We start from the raw sequence: 15,843 nt of genomic DNA on the forward strand, positions 1-15,843 counted from the left end.
TAGTTTTTTTTGTTCCCCCCTCGAATAACTTTATTAGACCAAGCAGCAAAGACCAACGCATTTAAAATAATATAAGACGACAACAAAACAACTAGTCTTACCTCCCAAAAATAATTAGAGCAAATCCATTCAAATATCTACTGCACATGAATTAGATGTCTATTAGTATGACTAGTAAAAATAAAATGTAAAATATGAAATAAAAAAATATATAAACATAAAACAGCATCAACGATACAATCAAAACAAAGGAGGACAAAACTAACTTAAGTGATAACAGCTTTTATTAGCTCAGGGTTTTTCAAGAAGAAGGAAATTGCATTTTGTTTTTTTGGCTCACAATGTTCTCCAACGATTTTTATGTATTGCTTCACAGTTTAAATGACAAAATGTTGCACATTAATTTTGAAGAATATATATATATATATAAAATATATATTATTATCATTATTGCTGTTGTTGTTTTTATTCCAGTTGCTCCATAACTTCCAGCACAACAACACGAGGTCCAGTCATCACCAGTCTGGTCACTGTCTTGTAGTCCAGGTAAAGAACACACCTTCCATTCACCTGGCACACAAACTGTCGTATCTACAGAGAGCAGCGACATTCATGGATCTCATTTCTGTTCAAAAGCTTAATGTGACCGTTTATACAGAGTCATGTGATTTCTTTGTTTATTTTCACCTTAACTCCAGCAACCGCTGCAGGGCTCCCAGGATCCACAGCTTGCACATAACAGGGGGCCCTGCCTCTGACAACAATGCCCCAGCCCAGGGCATCCCCGATCACCTGTGAACATGGTGACATAAAACACACATTAGAGTTGGTGGAAATCCTAACTCCACGGTAATCATTAAAGAAATATGTAATTTCAACAACTGCTTTTTTTTTCTGTGTGACAAAAATGTGTGATATGTGAACTGTAAATGGTCCCCCACAGTCACTCACCGTCAGCACTTTCTTGATGAACGGTGCTCCGGGGGCAAACAACTCTTCACATGTTACATGTCTTTTTAAAACTGTAGGACAAGACAAAACCTCTTATGTATAAGCAAAGGAGGGACAGAATGCCTGAAGCTTGCATGTCACTTCATAAAATAAAAATATATGTGGTGATTTGTCTGAAAGCGGTAGCCTGTAAACCTTGTAAAGTAGCACTAGACCCAGGAAAGAAAGAACGATAGATAGATAGATAGATAGATAGATAGATAGATAGATAGATAGATAGATAGATAGATAGATAGATAGATAGATAGATAGATAGATAGATAGATAGATAGATAGATAGATAGATAGATAGATATATTAGATAGTTGCTGGGGGATTTTCTTATCATGGATGAAAGTGCAGAAGCACCATTTTGGTAGAACATCTATTGATTAAATTTTATATAACATAAAAAACTATGATTAAGAAACCTTTTTTCCATATAGAAACATTATGCTTTCAAATGGTAAATTGCTTGTACTTGTATTGGGCTTTATCAAGTCCAACAACTCCAACTCGCTGCTAGAGCTATACTTCCTGGCTGTGACATGAACTGTGTTGTGTGATCATCATTCAGTGTTTTTAATGAGGAGGCTATATTTTGATAACCTGATTCTAGCCATATGTATTTCGCTCCGCCTAGCTCCACTCACATACATCTGGTACCTCTCCATAGGAATTGCCTTTATTGAAGGCTGGGCCTTATCAAAAATCCTTGCATATGATTGGATAAGACATTTGTCTGTCATCTTTATCGACGTGCTATTTCAACCACTCACACCGAAGCTAACCCGTGACGCTATGAGAGCGACGCAGGAAAAAACTAATTTTTAAAAATTTTTTTTATGTGTTTGCGGCTCTACTGGCACGTGTTTTATTGACAGTATGCTGACAGGAAGAGGGGGGAAGACAGGCGGCAAAGCACCGTAGGTCGGAGTCGATCCCGTTGAGGACTAAAGGCCTCCTAATATGGTTACCGCTAACCGCTCCGCGAAAACATCGTTTCCACCAACAAAAGCCTTCAGAGGCATTCTCTGATGTTCTTTTAATGAAACAATATTAGGTCGATTGGACAACACGGAAGAAATAGCAGCATCAATGTTAACGCTTGCTTCCTCGACAAGCCGCCATTGCTATCAAAACAGTCTCACGTCACGGTCGCGTCTCCACTACGTCACATCTATGAAACTCCAGCCCTGCGTCCTGATTGGCTAGACAATAAAATTGGTTGGAAAAATCACTCTCTATGGGAGAGGTCCCAGATGGATGTGAGTGGAGCTAGGCGGAGTGACATCCATATGGCTGGAATCAGGTTAATATTTTGAGGGTGAGAGCAACAACATTTTCCTTTATCGCGGGCTTCTTGGTATCAACAAAAGTGAATTGTAAATTTGTGCTTTAAAGTTCTCATTGGCCTTGAAAGACAAGGGAAAAGCCTACTCTGATGGCTCTCTCACTCTCTCTCTCTGTCTCTCTCTCTCTCTCTCTCTCTCTCTCTCTCTCTCTATATATATATATATATATATATATATATATATATATATATATATATATATATATATATATATATATATATATATATATATATATGGGCATTGAATGCTCTTGTTCCACTTGCCTAATTTAGGATTGGATCTCACGATTGAGTTTGAAGGGAGTTGAACAAGCGTTTGAAATCCACCAGAATGGAGATGGACCACGTTCAAGCTGGATCGCCGGCTACCTGTAATCTGTTTTATGTCTTTACTTGACCCCACTGCAGAAAAAAATTTGCATTTAGAAATCAGAATTCAAATCAAAGTTTATTTTTGACACGACAAAAAAAAAAAAAAAAACTAGCTGTAAATGGGATTTTTACCAGAATCAAAAGGACTGTTATGCTCCTGGATGGAGTCTTTGCGTAGAAAAAATGGACTATCGAGATTGTTTTCCTCTTGTGTAGACGTCCCATCAATATCCTGCTCCCTTTCATTCAGGAGTTCAGATAGGCGGCGGCGGCGGCGGAAATTGATGCAAAACTGATAGAGGAGCCCACTGTCGAAGAAGTCGTGCTTCTTCGTCACTAGTGGTAGAAATAAAATGCAGCGTTAGACAACATTAGAACATGTCTTTAGAAAAAGTGAAAATGTTTGCAGAGGGATATTGTGCGTATTTGCTTTTGATTGCAAAAGTCCACAGTGGCCACTCTCTGCTGGCAGCCACCGCTCACTGTTTATCAAAGTGCAAATGAGCTCTGCCTCACCGTGTTGAATGATGCCATGCTCCTGCAACGCCCGACACAAGTCCACTCCCTGGCGTCTGCTCTCTACTTCTCCGTTCTGAAGGAGCCAGTCAATCAGCTGGTAGCCCGGAAACGAGCGCTTATATGAGACCCCATGCTCCTCTCTCAGCTGCAGGATTGAGTTCTTGTCTGCTATAAGACTGAATCAAACACGTCATAATATTCCTCAAGCAGATTTCTCAGAACACACCCAAGAAATGATTTAAGACTTAAAGGAACATGCATAATGCGTCCTGTTGAGAGACAGTGAGATACATTTTTTTTTTCCTCCACTATCCTATTTTTTTTGCTACTCTGCGAAAAGGCGGCGCCTTGTGGCAGCAGCCTCGGTCACCGGTCTACCCATGTTTGTCTTTCCTGGATGGGCTGTACTGAAATGCAATTAACTCCCTGGGGGACAAATAAAGCAATTAAATTCAACAATCCACCATTATTTATCCCTTTGTGCTGAAGATGAGTTAAAGGCCTCAAAATACAAGTTATTCTTTTTGCCAGTAGCTCAATATTACATAAAATGTGTTGGAGGTCTTTAACACTGAGCCTTGGGGATCTTTATTTTACCTCTGTGACGACCCTCCTCGCTGTTTGTGTTCAACTTGCTTTAAACTTTTTGATTAACGTTCTGAGTGTAGAAAGTTTATCTGTGGTCATTTTCTGACTTACTTCAATGGCAACGTTCTCTTGTCTTTGCCATTTTTAAGAGTTGATGCAAGACAGCGGCTTCTGTGTCACACTCGTTAAAAAAAAAAAGTAATATCAGCACTGCTTCAGTTCCATCTACCATATTATGACACAGATCATTTTTGTTTTTCAAAGGGTTTTTTCACCCCACTGTATAAATGTACTTCAGTTAAAGGCTGGACTGTTCCAAAATATTCAATGGGAAATGATGCTACGGCAGGAAAGATCAGTCATTTTAACATTTTATATTTTAACGCGTCTTTACAAGGGATGGCCACTCTGTGAAGGGTGCTGTAAAGTGAATAAAGACTGAAGAGCCTTAATTTTCATTGCAAACACTGGACAAAAATCTGGAATATGTTTGATTATTTATTGATTATTTCTTTGTAGTAACCATGATGCTTTTAGGTGAATCCAGAAAGGGCTGCTTGCATCCCTTTTAATGATGCCGCAGCTCTAAAAATGATGCTTTCATCGGTTGAGTGACAATGGATTATATGGTTGATGCCCATGAAAAATTACTGTCAAAAGTCATCCAACACGATTGTGCTAGTCACACGGGCATGGGTTGACCCCACAGAGTTGCAGAGTCTCATCTTGATATTTCTCTGTATTGAGATCACCTCTGAAATTTGCAAGCCTTGTTTGTCCAGTGAAGGAGATGCTGCCCCCAAACCATCACACTGCCTCCACCAAAAGCTGTTTGGCATTGGCAAAGAGATTCAGAAAGCTTTTCATGGACTCAACTCTACTGCTCAAACCACAAAAGCATTTTTATTCTATTTTGTTTTTTAAATATGGTACCATTTAAAGGGAAACAAATAGACGTTCCAACATGGTAAGACTCTTTTTTTTTTTTTTCTACCAGAGGCATTGTCACAACAAAGAAAAAACTGGCCAAACACAAATTTCCTTTCTTTTTGATCTAAGCGTACACAGAGTGTAATCAAATTTTAATTTAGAATTGTGCCACTTAAAAGATAGCCATGCAAAGAAAATGCAAAGGGAAGAGCTGCCCCTAAGTGTATCTTTCAGAAGCATGTGTTTTTACCCCAGAAACGTAGAATGAGAATTATTGGAGACGAGGTGATGCAACACAGCGGTAATCATGCTTCTTTGCCTCCGTTTTAAAAACAAGTTCATTCAAATTCAAAAGCTTGTATTCAGAAATGATCATTTTCTTTTGCAAAGCATTGCACTGTCTTTGGTGGAAACTGTGCTCCTCCCTGTCACGTGACCTGCCACATGTACTGAGGTCTTACTTTTCATACAGCCTTTGTCCTCGCATGAAGATTTTCACCTCTGTGTTGAAGGGAAATGTGCCGTCATCCTTGCGAAAACGATACAGCAGTTTGGCGTCCTTGAAATCAGGCCTCTTGTCACAGACTAAGTAGAAAGCAGAACACTGATTAACATGCACAGAGAGAGCTCCAAGAGCATCTACTGTATTCATGTTCAAGGCTTTAAAATATACTTGTCCACACTGACTGGCCGTTTTATTAGGTATACCTTGACAGTATCAGGTTGGACCCTTTTATGTTCAGAATGGCCTAAATTCTTTGTAGTACAGACTCAACAAGAGACATCTTTAGAGCTCCTTTGGAAGACAGTGAACTGACTACAGTGATTCTTTATCCTGGAAACCCCACATTAGTGTTATAAGTACAAAACTAGCCAAAGTGGTCGGTATACTGTAATGTTGTAATGTTGCTTGGGCTAGCACCCACCCAATTAAACTGGAATCTGTTTTTCGACTTCAGAAGTGAGCTTTAAGGCTAATATTTTGTGTAAATCGTAGACACCCCTCACAACCACTGTTTGCAAGTATCAGGCAAGTATTCTTAGTGTTTATCAAGTGAATCAACTTCAAATAGCTTTATTTGTTTATAGCTCTATAAAAAAGTTACTTCCTCAATACTTTTGTAATATTTTTACTTTTAATAATAAATTTCACCAGTATCCAACTCGTAGTAGTTGTCTTATCAGGCCTCCTTAGTCTAGCACAACTCAAATACAGTTTAGTGTATTATACAGAGGATCAAAGATATGGAACAGTCTTCCCACATCAATGACAGATCTTTCTAAAGAACAATTTAAACAGAGAGTAAAATTGCTGCTACTTAGTTGTCTAAATTTTCCATATGGATTTGTGGTCTAAATGATATTTTAAACTGTTTTATATATTGAAATGTTGTTGTTTTTGAAATATATTTGTTATTATGGAGACTGCCACTCATTAAGCCCCTTGAGGGTTTTACAGCAGTTGTCCATCACATTTTTCTTATTTTTTAGTGAAACATGATTCTGTTTTTATGTTTTGTTGTGAAAAAAAAAAATACTGTCACGTTCAAGAAACCAGTTTGAGAGGATTTCAGCTTTGTGATGAATTATCCTGTGGGAAATAGCTAGAGGATGGGTCCAGTGTGTTCACTTAAACCATAACATTTTAATACTACTGGCAGACCTAAGTTTAAAATCAATCTTTTATTTGTGCTATTTTGGCTTATTTTTGCAGTCTCAACTTTTATTTGATAAGAGAATTTGTGGAAGGAGCTAAAGATGAGGGTCGTAGCAAGGAGGCCTCCCAACCTCAAAGGGTCAACACCAAAGCTATGAAGTTAAAATGTTAACTTAGGTTTGGGAGCAAACCTAAGTTAACATCTAATTACCTACTTCACACATTCTTTACAATCCATAATTTTCAACCAGTGCAAAATGGAAATGTGTCTTCGGCATCACTTTCTGTCCTCTTGGAGAGGCATGTTGTTGTGTTTTTCATGCAGCTCAACACAAACGCATCACCTTCCAAAGGCTTTGGGGGGGTACTACAGTGGCAGATGCTTTGCACCTGAATGCCCCCCTCAGGTTCAGACTTCTCCAGCCACAGTCAGTTCTATCCTCACCAGCTCATCACAAGCTCCATTCTTCTCTATCATCATTGCAGCAATCCTTTTGAGGCACGAATGAGCTAAGAAGTCAGTTGTCATCCACTCTGACAGCAAAGCAGGGGTAAAAATCATTTTAAAAAAAAAAGCAGATCTCGAAATTATACCGAAATTATTCTGTTTTTATCCTGACTTATTCTAATCTCAGTTCAACATAAATATCTGCTTCGTGCAGCTCATTTAGCCCATTAATACAAGACACGATGGACCCATGCTTTCATGAACCTCATGTTAAATATAGACTTAACGGACCCTGCAACATCCCTCCAATCTGTTTTGTTCAATTTTGCAAATTGTAGACTCAGCGTCTTATTCTCAGCTGAAAGGAGTAGCATCCGGTCTGGTCTTCAGCTTCTGTAGCTCATCAGCTTCAAGGTTCATTGTGTTGTGCAGTCAGTGATGGTATTCTGTACACCTTGGTTATAACAAGTGGTTACCTGTGATACTGTTGTCTTCCTGCCATCTCAAACCACTCTACCCATTCTCTATTAACCTTTGACATCAACAAGGCCCTTTTGTCCCAGCAACCGCAGCCAACTGGATATTTTCATCTTTTCACACCGTTCCCAGTGAACCCACGAGACGAGGGTGTGTAAGGGTCATAACTTTCTGAAATACCAAGACCAACCTGACTGGCACTAACCACCATCCCATGTTCACAGTCATTTAAATCACCTCTTTTGACGAACTGAGACACCCAAACACATCACGTTCTTGAAATAGGATTAGCTGGACCACATCTGACTGTATGAAGTGCGCCTCAGAAAACGGCCAGTCAAGTCAACCCTCTCACCATGATGGACAATGTCGTGGTCCATGAGGTGCTGCATGAGACAAACGGCCGTTGCTCGATCCAAAGCCTCCTTGTGGCTCACCAGCCAATCGATGAGCTCCTGTGCCACAAAGCAGTTCGGATAGGTGCGCAGGTGGTACCGTCGATCCTTGATCAGTTTTCCATCGTGAAGTCTCAACCTTAAAGTCATGTTAAAGCCAGTGACGGGTTTTTAACTTTATTTGAGCCATATTACACCTTCATGATCCACTCGCCATACCTGAGCTGCTCTCCTGCAATCATGACCTCGGTCTTGTGTTGCCTCGCTATGGCCTTTCTTCTGACGCTGCTTGTTCGCTCCATGCTTGTTGTCCCAGGACTGAGCAGCAAATGAAACTCGCCCTTTATTATTGACTTTGATGTTTACAAAATAGCGGAAGAAATGGAGCATTGCCCTGAGGGGTAGATGTTGTGTATACAGCTAGACAGAAAGACAAAGTGGAGGTGTGCAAGTGATCCTTCTGTGTGTTGCTTTCGTGAAACAGAGATTCTCAAATGTTATCACTATAGTTTACCATTTTAAATTGATTATTTCTCCAACTAGAGACAAAGAATAGAAATAAAGTCCAACAATATTTACAGAGGAGTCATTTCCTCTAACTATTTTTTTTGGATTTGTCGTGTTTCAAAAGCTTGTTTTTATGTAGGATGGTGTATCGCTTAAGATAAATAAAATAACATCTGTAATGTCTATTGGTGCTATCATTTAATACTGTTCTGTTAGTACCGGATGAGTTTTAAACTTGCTACATTTTAAAAGTCATCTTTTTGTTGGCTGGCAACAAGAAAAACCTGAAAAACTTGGCAGTAGTGAGCGGTGCTGCTGGATGACCAAAAGGGCGTTATAGTGTGGTCCTGAAAGGGTCCATCCCCTCTCTGGGTTCAGTCTTCAAGGTTCTTCATCAATAAAGCAGCTGCCGAATGAAGTGAGCTGTTTCCTGTAGATGTCTGCAGATGCAGATGAGGGGAAGCCTACAGGTGTCGCCATGATGACGCTGGAACATACAGAGGTGTGCAAAGGTGTTCACACCCCGGGAACTTTTTCCCGGGGCGCGTTTTCCCACAAACTTTGATGTACTTCATGGCATCTATGTAATAGATCCATGCAAAGTAGTGCACAAATGTGAAATGGTAAAAATTATAAACGTTTTTCTGAGATTTTTCCAAATTAAGATACGAGTAGTGTTGCATGCTCTTGTATTAAGGCCCCTTTGCTTTGCGACCTCGGAATAAAATGCAGTGCAAACATGTTCTTGCAGAAGCCACCTAATTAGTAAACAGCAAACATATGCCAAGCTCAGTCAGACCGGGTGGGAAATGTTCTGGGAGCAGCAGTTTTTGAGGCGTTCCCCCACCTTCTTAATTGAATTCATGTCTCCCGTCTATTTACAGTAACCATTGGGCAAGAGGCCTGGTGCACCATGGACAGGTTGTAACTGCCACTTTCTTTTGTACATTTGTGTGGGGATCCGATTTCAGGATTTCAAGTCATGTGCAGCCTCTTAAAGGGGACACATCAGGCTTTTTAATGCATTCCTCTTCACATTTAAATAATTCAGTTGTAGTCTATTTAAAGTAGATGCAATGCTTTGATCTGAATTCCTCATTATTCCTCATTATTGTCGCTCCACGTTTCCTCTCTTCTTTCTGAGGTGCGTCTGAGAGCGACTCGTTTTGGTGCGGTCTCTTTAAATCTGAAGGAGGCACTTTACACCCCGCCCCCCTCCAGGTCCCAGAACGTTCCACTACACCCCGTTCTGACATTTTTGTAGTATGCCAGGGTACGGCGTAATGAATTGTGTGAGTTAATACACCCAACAACCGAACATTTTCACTTATCCACTTGTATCTTCTGCCTTGACTACGGGGGGGAAAATCATAATGGGGGATTCTTGAAATTGGTAAGCCGGAAGCCCATGACCTTATTTAGCAGTTCCACAGCAAATACTGTCATGTCTATATAAAGTAACCATCCTAATTCAGTTGTAGCGCTTTGGGTGGTCACCATGACTGGAAAAATGCTATATAAGTTCAGTCCATTTAACATTTATATGTAATTTTTTGAATGCTGTCATTTGTTCCAATATTGTTGCAAGAAAAGAACACGTCTCCCACCCGAGCTGTCGATCTCTGCAGCTCCCTCAGAGTCACCATGGACGTCTTGGATGCTTCTCTTACTAATGTTGTTTTTGCTTTTAGGTGTGTGTGTGTGTGTGGGGGGGGGGGGGGGGGTATGTTTTGGGGGGTTTGCAGTTTTTTATAGTTTTCACTATAAATGCCTGTCACATTCTTTCTGGGAAACCATGTGTCATTTTCCTTTGCAATTTTCTGCCCCTTTGTGTTGATCTCTCGCATGATATCCCAATAGATTAGAATATTTGGTTCTAAAGAGACAAAATGTGAAAAGGGGGATGAATAGATTTAGAATAGACGATTGCTGTACATGCTTAGAATACATTTTCCACATGTTTATTATTTATATGCACAGTATTTATTAGTTATGTACTCTTAGGCTTTTAAAATCCTAAATTTCCCATAACCTAAACACTAATGTCTGCTGGCACAAATCCCGGTGAGTGTCCCTGAGAGATCCTTGCTCAGTCACACCGTCTCCTCTTTTTCCTCAATTCCCAGAAAATTAAGCGGGCTTCAACAATGCCTGGCCGTTCTTTTACAGTCATCACTATTAGTTTTGGCTTGAGTCTCCAGGTTTTGTCAGTGAGACCTTTCGCTGGTGGTAGGCGCTGACTGAGAAGGTCATCTCTGGGCACGCTGCATAAACCTGGGAGATCCTGTGCAACAGCAATACCTTTTGACACTCATGTGCAATTACTCTGATTTTGGTTTCTGTTTGGCCTGCTTAGCATTCCTGGTCTTCTACTTAACTGAAGCATTCGGGTGTTTTTTTTTTTCTTTTAAAGTTGGCCATAGCACATTGCTTGAAAAAAAGTATTCCTACCTCGTTTTATGTGTTATGCTGTCACAAACAACCCCAAACCTGCATGTATCAAACCAAAGGGGTGTTTCATTCAGAATATGTCAAATGGTTTTCACAGTTTTGAAGTGAAAATAGATGTGTTGCTTATCTTAAACATGTTTTTTCTCTGATACCCTTAAATAAATCCAGTGCAACAAACTGCTTTCAAAAGTCCCATAATTAATGAATAAATATTGTGTAATTATTAAACAGAACCCATCTCTGTGTTGTTGAATTTTAGAATAGATACAGGCTTTCTGTGAAGGCTTCAGATGTTTGCTAGACATGTCAGTTACCATGGATAACTTTGGAGGAGCTGTAGAGATCCACATTTTAGGTGTGATGATTTGTTGACAAGACAGCTGTCAGTCAAGCACTCTGAAAATCTGGACATGAAGAAGTCTGTTAGAAGTCATGCTTGCAGTTTCCAGCGGCCGGAAGAAGGTGATCTGGTCAGATGAGACCACAATTTAACTTTTTTGCCTACATGCGAAAAAACTAACGCTGCGCATCACCCTGAACACACCATGCCCCCTGCGAAAAACGGTGGTGGTGGGATCTTGAGCAGGACAATGTGTTCAGCCAGAGCCACACTGGAATGTTTTCTTTTATCAAAGAGCATACATATATTTTAATGGCCCATTCAAACTCGAGACTAAAAATAAATGGAGATTTTATGGCATAGTTTGGAAACTGCTGGTCAGACTATTTCCATCTGACCTGGCTGAGCTTGACTCACCTATAGCAAACAAGAATGGGCTTCCAGCTCAGCATAATGCATCTCTCCGTGTTGCTATGTCACATAAAACCCTGATGAAATACATTGAGTTTTGTGGTCTTAACGCGACAAAATGTGTCAAGAATTCCCGAGGCGTCATCACTTTTGCAAAGCACTGAATGTGTGCTCTACTCCCAGGCTGACAAGAGCCTCTCGTATGCGCCGCGCACACATGGAAAATGCTAAACACATCGGCATATTTTATTTTGTGGCGAATGTGTTTCAGAAAAAGTAAAACGAATCAGAAGAGCAAAAGGCATTAATCACATCTTATGAAGGAGTTTCTAAAGAAGGCACATGCTCAATAGAGAATATGGTCAGTAATTATTTACTTTGTATTTTGATTGCTATATACTATTATTATTTTTACTTAATCTAAAAAACAGTACTGTTTTATTGTTGAAGCAAGGAGTAGATATGTGTAAAATTGCATTTAAAAAATATTTTTAGCATACAGTTTTGAGGTTGGCAGGTGCCTAAGCTTACTCCTGCAATGTGAACCTTTGTCCACTAGATGTCAGTATTCACAAAAGTACAAATCAGGCGCAGAGTAGACATGTCGCTGTGGCGTTAAATGACCGGACTGGCTGCCCTCTTTATGTCTATCAGTGAAATTGTTTTATGATAGACACACGGCGAAAAACACGAATGGAAAAAAATGGCAAATTTAGATTAGATTTAATTTTGATTTCTTGTGTTTATTCTATGGGATGCCCCAACGATAGATCTAACAGACAGCTTAGCCTTGCACCAACATTACTCTAGAGCAAACTAAACAAACAAGCAAAAATGAATGAATAAACATTTATATACTGGTGTCTGTTTTTGAAAAAAAAAATAGCTTTAACCTCGGTGCTTGGGAGGGGGAGACGCGGAATAGCTTTTATGCAAATCAGCCCGTTCAGCATGTTTTCATTGGCGAGCAGCGTGGAGGTGTAGTCTGGAAGGCGGGACTGCTGTCAGTCGGCTTTATGAAGAAAGTGCGCTCCTCCTGAGCACGCAGAGGTGCCTCCCGTGTTTAGCAGTCACCACAACTCTCAGGTTTTGGTCGCTTCAGCAGAGTAAGCAGCGCGGTGAAGACCCTCAGCACTGCGCAGACTTTCAAGAGGTGGGGATCAGATTTTTTTATTGTGTGCAAATCGGAGGCTTTTTTTTAAAAAAAAAATCCTTTTTGACCGGTGTTCAAAGTTTGGAGGTACTTTCCCCCCTTTTTTTTCTTTTGAAAGCGAGTCTTTTTTTTTCATCTGACTGTATGAAATATATGCGGGCATTTGGAGCTCTGTGACGAGGCCAGCTTGCCCTTTCACGTCCTCGCTTGGGGCTGCAGACACTCCCCATGGATTTCGCCAACGACTTTGACTTTATGAAGTTCGGCGTCAAGAAAGAGACCATGCAAAGCCTGGACCGCTCCTTCATCGGCCCGTGCGGCCAGCTGCAGAGGCCGGACTCGGTCTCCTCCACCCCCGGCAGCACACCTTGCAACTCGGTGCCCTCGTCGCCAAACGTCAACCCGAACGAGCAGAGAAACAACCCCGGGAGCGACCAGTTCTGGATGCCCAACAACAACGGGGGATACCCCCATCAGATGTACCCTCAAGCGTTTGGCCTGACGCCCGAGGACGCGATGGAGGCCCTGATAGGGGCCACGACGCAGCAGGGACACCCGTCTGCGCCCCACGGCCACCACCCGCAGTCCTTCCAGCCCGACTACGAAGGCTACGGGCACCTGAGCGATCCCGTCCAGCACTACCCGGGCCTTCCGGGTCACCCCGACATGCAGGGCATCCCCAGCAGCCACTGCCACGACCCCTATCTGAAAGACGAAATGGGGAGCGAGTCCCCGGAGTCGCCGGAGGCCCAGCAGGTTCTCGGCGCGCACCACCAGCTCCAGCAGCAGCAGCAGCAGCAGCAGCAGCACAGCCGTCACGACCGGCGGTCCAACGTGGAGATGCACTTCTCGGACGACCAGCTGGTCTCCATGTCCGTCAGGGAGCTCAACCGGCTGCTCAGGGGCCTGAGCAAGGAGGAGGTGATGCGTCTGAAGCAGAAGCGCCGGACCCTGAAGAACAGGGGCTACGCGCAGTCGTGCCGCTACAAGCGCGTCCAGCAGAAGCACATCCTGGAGCACGAAAAGACGAGCCTTGTGACCCAGGTGGAGCAGCTGAAGCACGAACTGAGCAGGCTGGTCCGGGAGAGGGACGCATACAAACTTAAATGCGAGAAGCTGTCCGGGGCGAACTGCTACCACGAAACTGGCTCCACCAGTGACAACCCTTCCTCACCAGAGTATTTAATGTGAGTTCGAGCTTCTTCCACGGAGCCGTTTCAAATTCCCCCCCTTCAGCATTAAAGCAATGACTGAAATGACAGCGAAAACAACCAAAAAAAAAAAAACATGCAACGAGAAAGGGGGGGTTGCAGTGATTGCATGCATGCTGGTCATGTATGAGATGTTTTTATTTTATACTGCCATAGCTTATCTTTTATTTTGACTGAAAACAAGTACTTGAAATCAGATTTGCTTTTATTAGCATCCATGTAATCCTTTAGTTAATGTTTCATTTTTATTGAGGTGATTTCTCCCCCACCCCCTCCCTCCCTCCCTGCCTTTCTTTATGTTGCTCAAATCATGGTTTGTGTTTATGCTTTTAGAAGAGAAAAAAAAAAAAGAAATTATGCTTAAAAGTTTTAGTCTGTGAATTAGATTCTGCTGGACAGTATCAGCCTTTCTCCTGAAGATATAATTATACAAAATCTACATATATGTTGGGTTTTTTCATCTATCTGTTCCCTTTTTTTTTTCATTTATTTGGATCAATAAACCTAATCTGACAGTTTTAAACCGAGTCTCATCTGCAGACAACTTATTTCCCCCGCAGTGGACCGTCGCCACGGTGTAATATTTCCACATTTCTACATGCGCATTTTTCCTCATTTCTGTCATCTTGGCAAATTTGTTTGTCACAGAGGTTGCACCGATTGGCTTTTTCTGGCCGATACCAATTTCCAGTTTTCCTTTGAGCTCTGACTTGCCAGTACAGAGTTCTTTGATGCAGGTACTTCTGAATCTAAAAACAAAAGTAACTTTTATGCTTCAAAGCAGGCCGTCCCTAACCGCTACCTGAGATTTCTTCAACTCAAACCAAAGTTCATGAAAGGAAAGCTGTTTGTCGGTGTGTTTATGGACCAAATTGGATGGGGGTCCTTTTTGGTGTTTGAGCTGCTAATTATGGATTACTTTCCACAAAGAACTATAAACTCATAAAGAATGTGGAGCAGTCTCTTTTAATAGAGGTAGTAGTTCTGAACCCTGCACAAAAAAAAAATCAAGAAGTTACAAGAAGTTACAGAATTAGCCCCCATTTATTCTGCAGACCGTGTCCCTAACCTTTAACAGAATTTGCTTTATTTTATTTTTTGTACTCAAAACAGTGCCTCAATGAAGAACCTTTTGAGCAATGCATTAATGGACAAATACTGGTGGCAGATTTTAGTTTTGGTGCAATTAAGCTGCCATTTGCATATATATATATATATATATATATATATATATATATATATATATATATATATATATATATATATATATATATATATATATATATATATATATATATATATATATATATTATATATATTAAAGTTTATTTTTTTTTTACACAGCTTTTAAAACATAAAAGTCAAGAAATGCATTGCAGGTTCCTAGTTAGGGGTCGTAGATTTGAACGAAAGAGTCATCTGCATTCGTTCATTAAAACGTTACGTCTCTGATCTTTTTTATGAAAATCAAAACAAATTTAAAAAACAAATATGGTGTTGATTGTAGCGTTTATGGATCACACATATTAAACGTTTGAGCGCTGATGCCTTCAATAATTCTGGGGATTAAAAAAAAAACAGTTTTTTCCAGTGTTTTAGCTGCAGATCATCGAACACAGAGGGGGGAAACCGTCCCTTTTGAAGTTCTGGCCGACTGATTGCTACGTCTCTGCGTAACTTTTACAGGAGCTTGTCAAACACTCATATTCCCAGTATCAACTGGACTAAAGCGAAAAAGTCGAAAATTCAGCCAGCTTCGTTTCTGTACGTACTGTTTAAATAAAGCTTCAATCTGAAAGGGCAGCACGCACGTAAACGTGAAAAGGAAACAAACGTGTGCATGCACAGACGTTGCTTCCTCAATATGTTTTATTACGCCGCAAAATAACTCTTAGACTGAAACTGCCATCTTAGTCGCCCTTGAAGGGTTTCATTATTGGGCTAAAAAGGCTAGAGGATTTGCGTGGCGTTGTGCGTTAGCTGCTTCGGCGGTGAATGGTCATTCCCTGACCTCTGGCCTCTGTGGAGTGCTGCTTCCTG

General features: G+C 41.0%; 2 protein-coding genes across 2 annotated transcripts; one reads left to right on the forward strand and one right to left on the reverse strand.

Moving 5' to 3' along the window:
* Positions 1–277: 277 nt before the first annotated feature.
* On the reverse strand, positions 278–8,812 carry si:dkeyp-97e7.9 (DEP domain-containing mTOR-interacting protein). Its single transcript, XM_036151964.1, has 10 exons — positions 8,760–8,812; positions 7,950–8,048; positions 7,691–7,869; positions 5,215–5,338; positions 3,233–3,411; positions 2,849–3,052; positions 2,609–2,746; positions 952–1,022; positions 688–792; positions 278–591 (listed from the first exon to the last, which is right to left on the reverse strand). The coding sequence occupies exons 1-10, from the start codon at positions 8,810–8,812 to the stop codon at positions 466–468; spliced, it is 1,278 nt and encodes a 425-aa protein (XP_036007857.1). The 3' UTR covers positions 278–465.
* A 3,660-nt stretch (positions 8,813–12,472) lies between these two features.
* LOC105919615 (transcription factor MafB) lies at positions 12,473–14,330 on the forward strand. The gene has a single exon (XM_012854967.3). The coding sequence runs from the start codon at positions 12,821–12,823 to the stop codon at positions 13,781–13,783; it is 963 nt and encodes a 320-aa protein (XP_012710421.2). The 5' UTR covers positions 12,473–12,820; the 3' UTR covers positions 13,784–14,330.
* Positions 14,331–15,843: the final 1,513 nt, after the last annotated feature.

Source organism: Fundulus heteroclitus, chromosome 20, assembly GCF_011125445.2.
Source record: "Fundulus heteroclitus isolate FHET01 chromosome 20, MU-UCD_Fhet_4.1, whole genome shotgun sequence".
Taxonomy (NCBI): Eukaryota; Metazoa; Chordata; class Actinopteri; order Cyprinodontiformes; family Fundulidae; genus Fundulus; species Fundulus heteroclitus.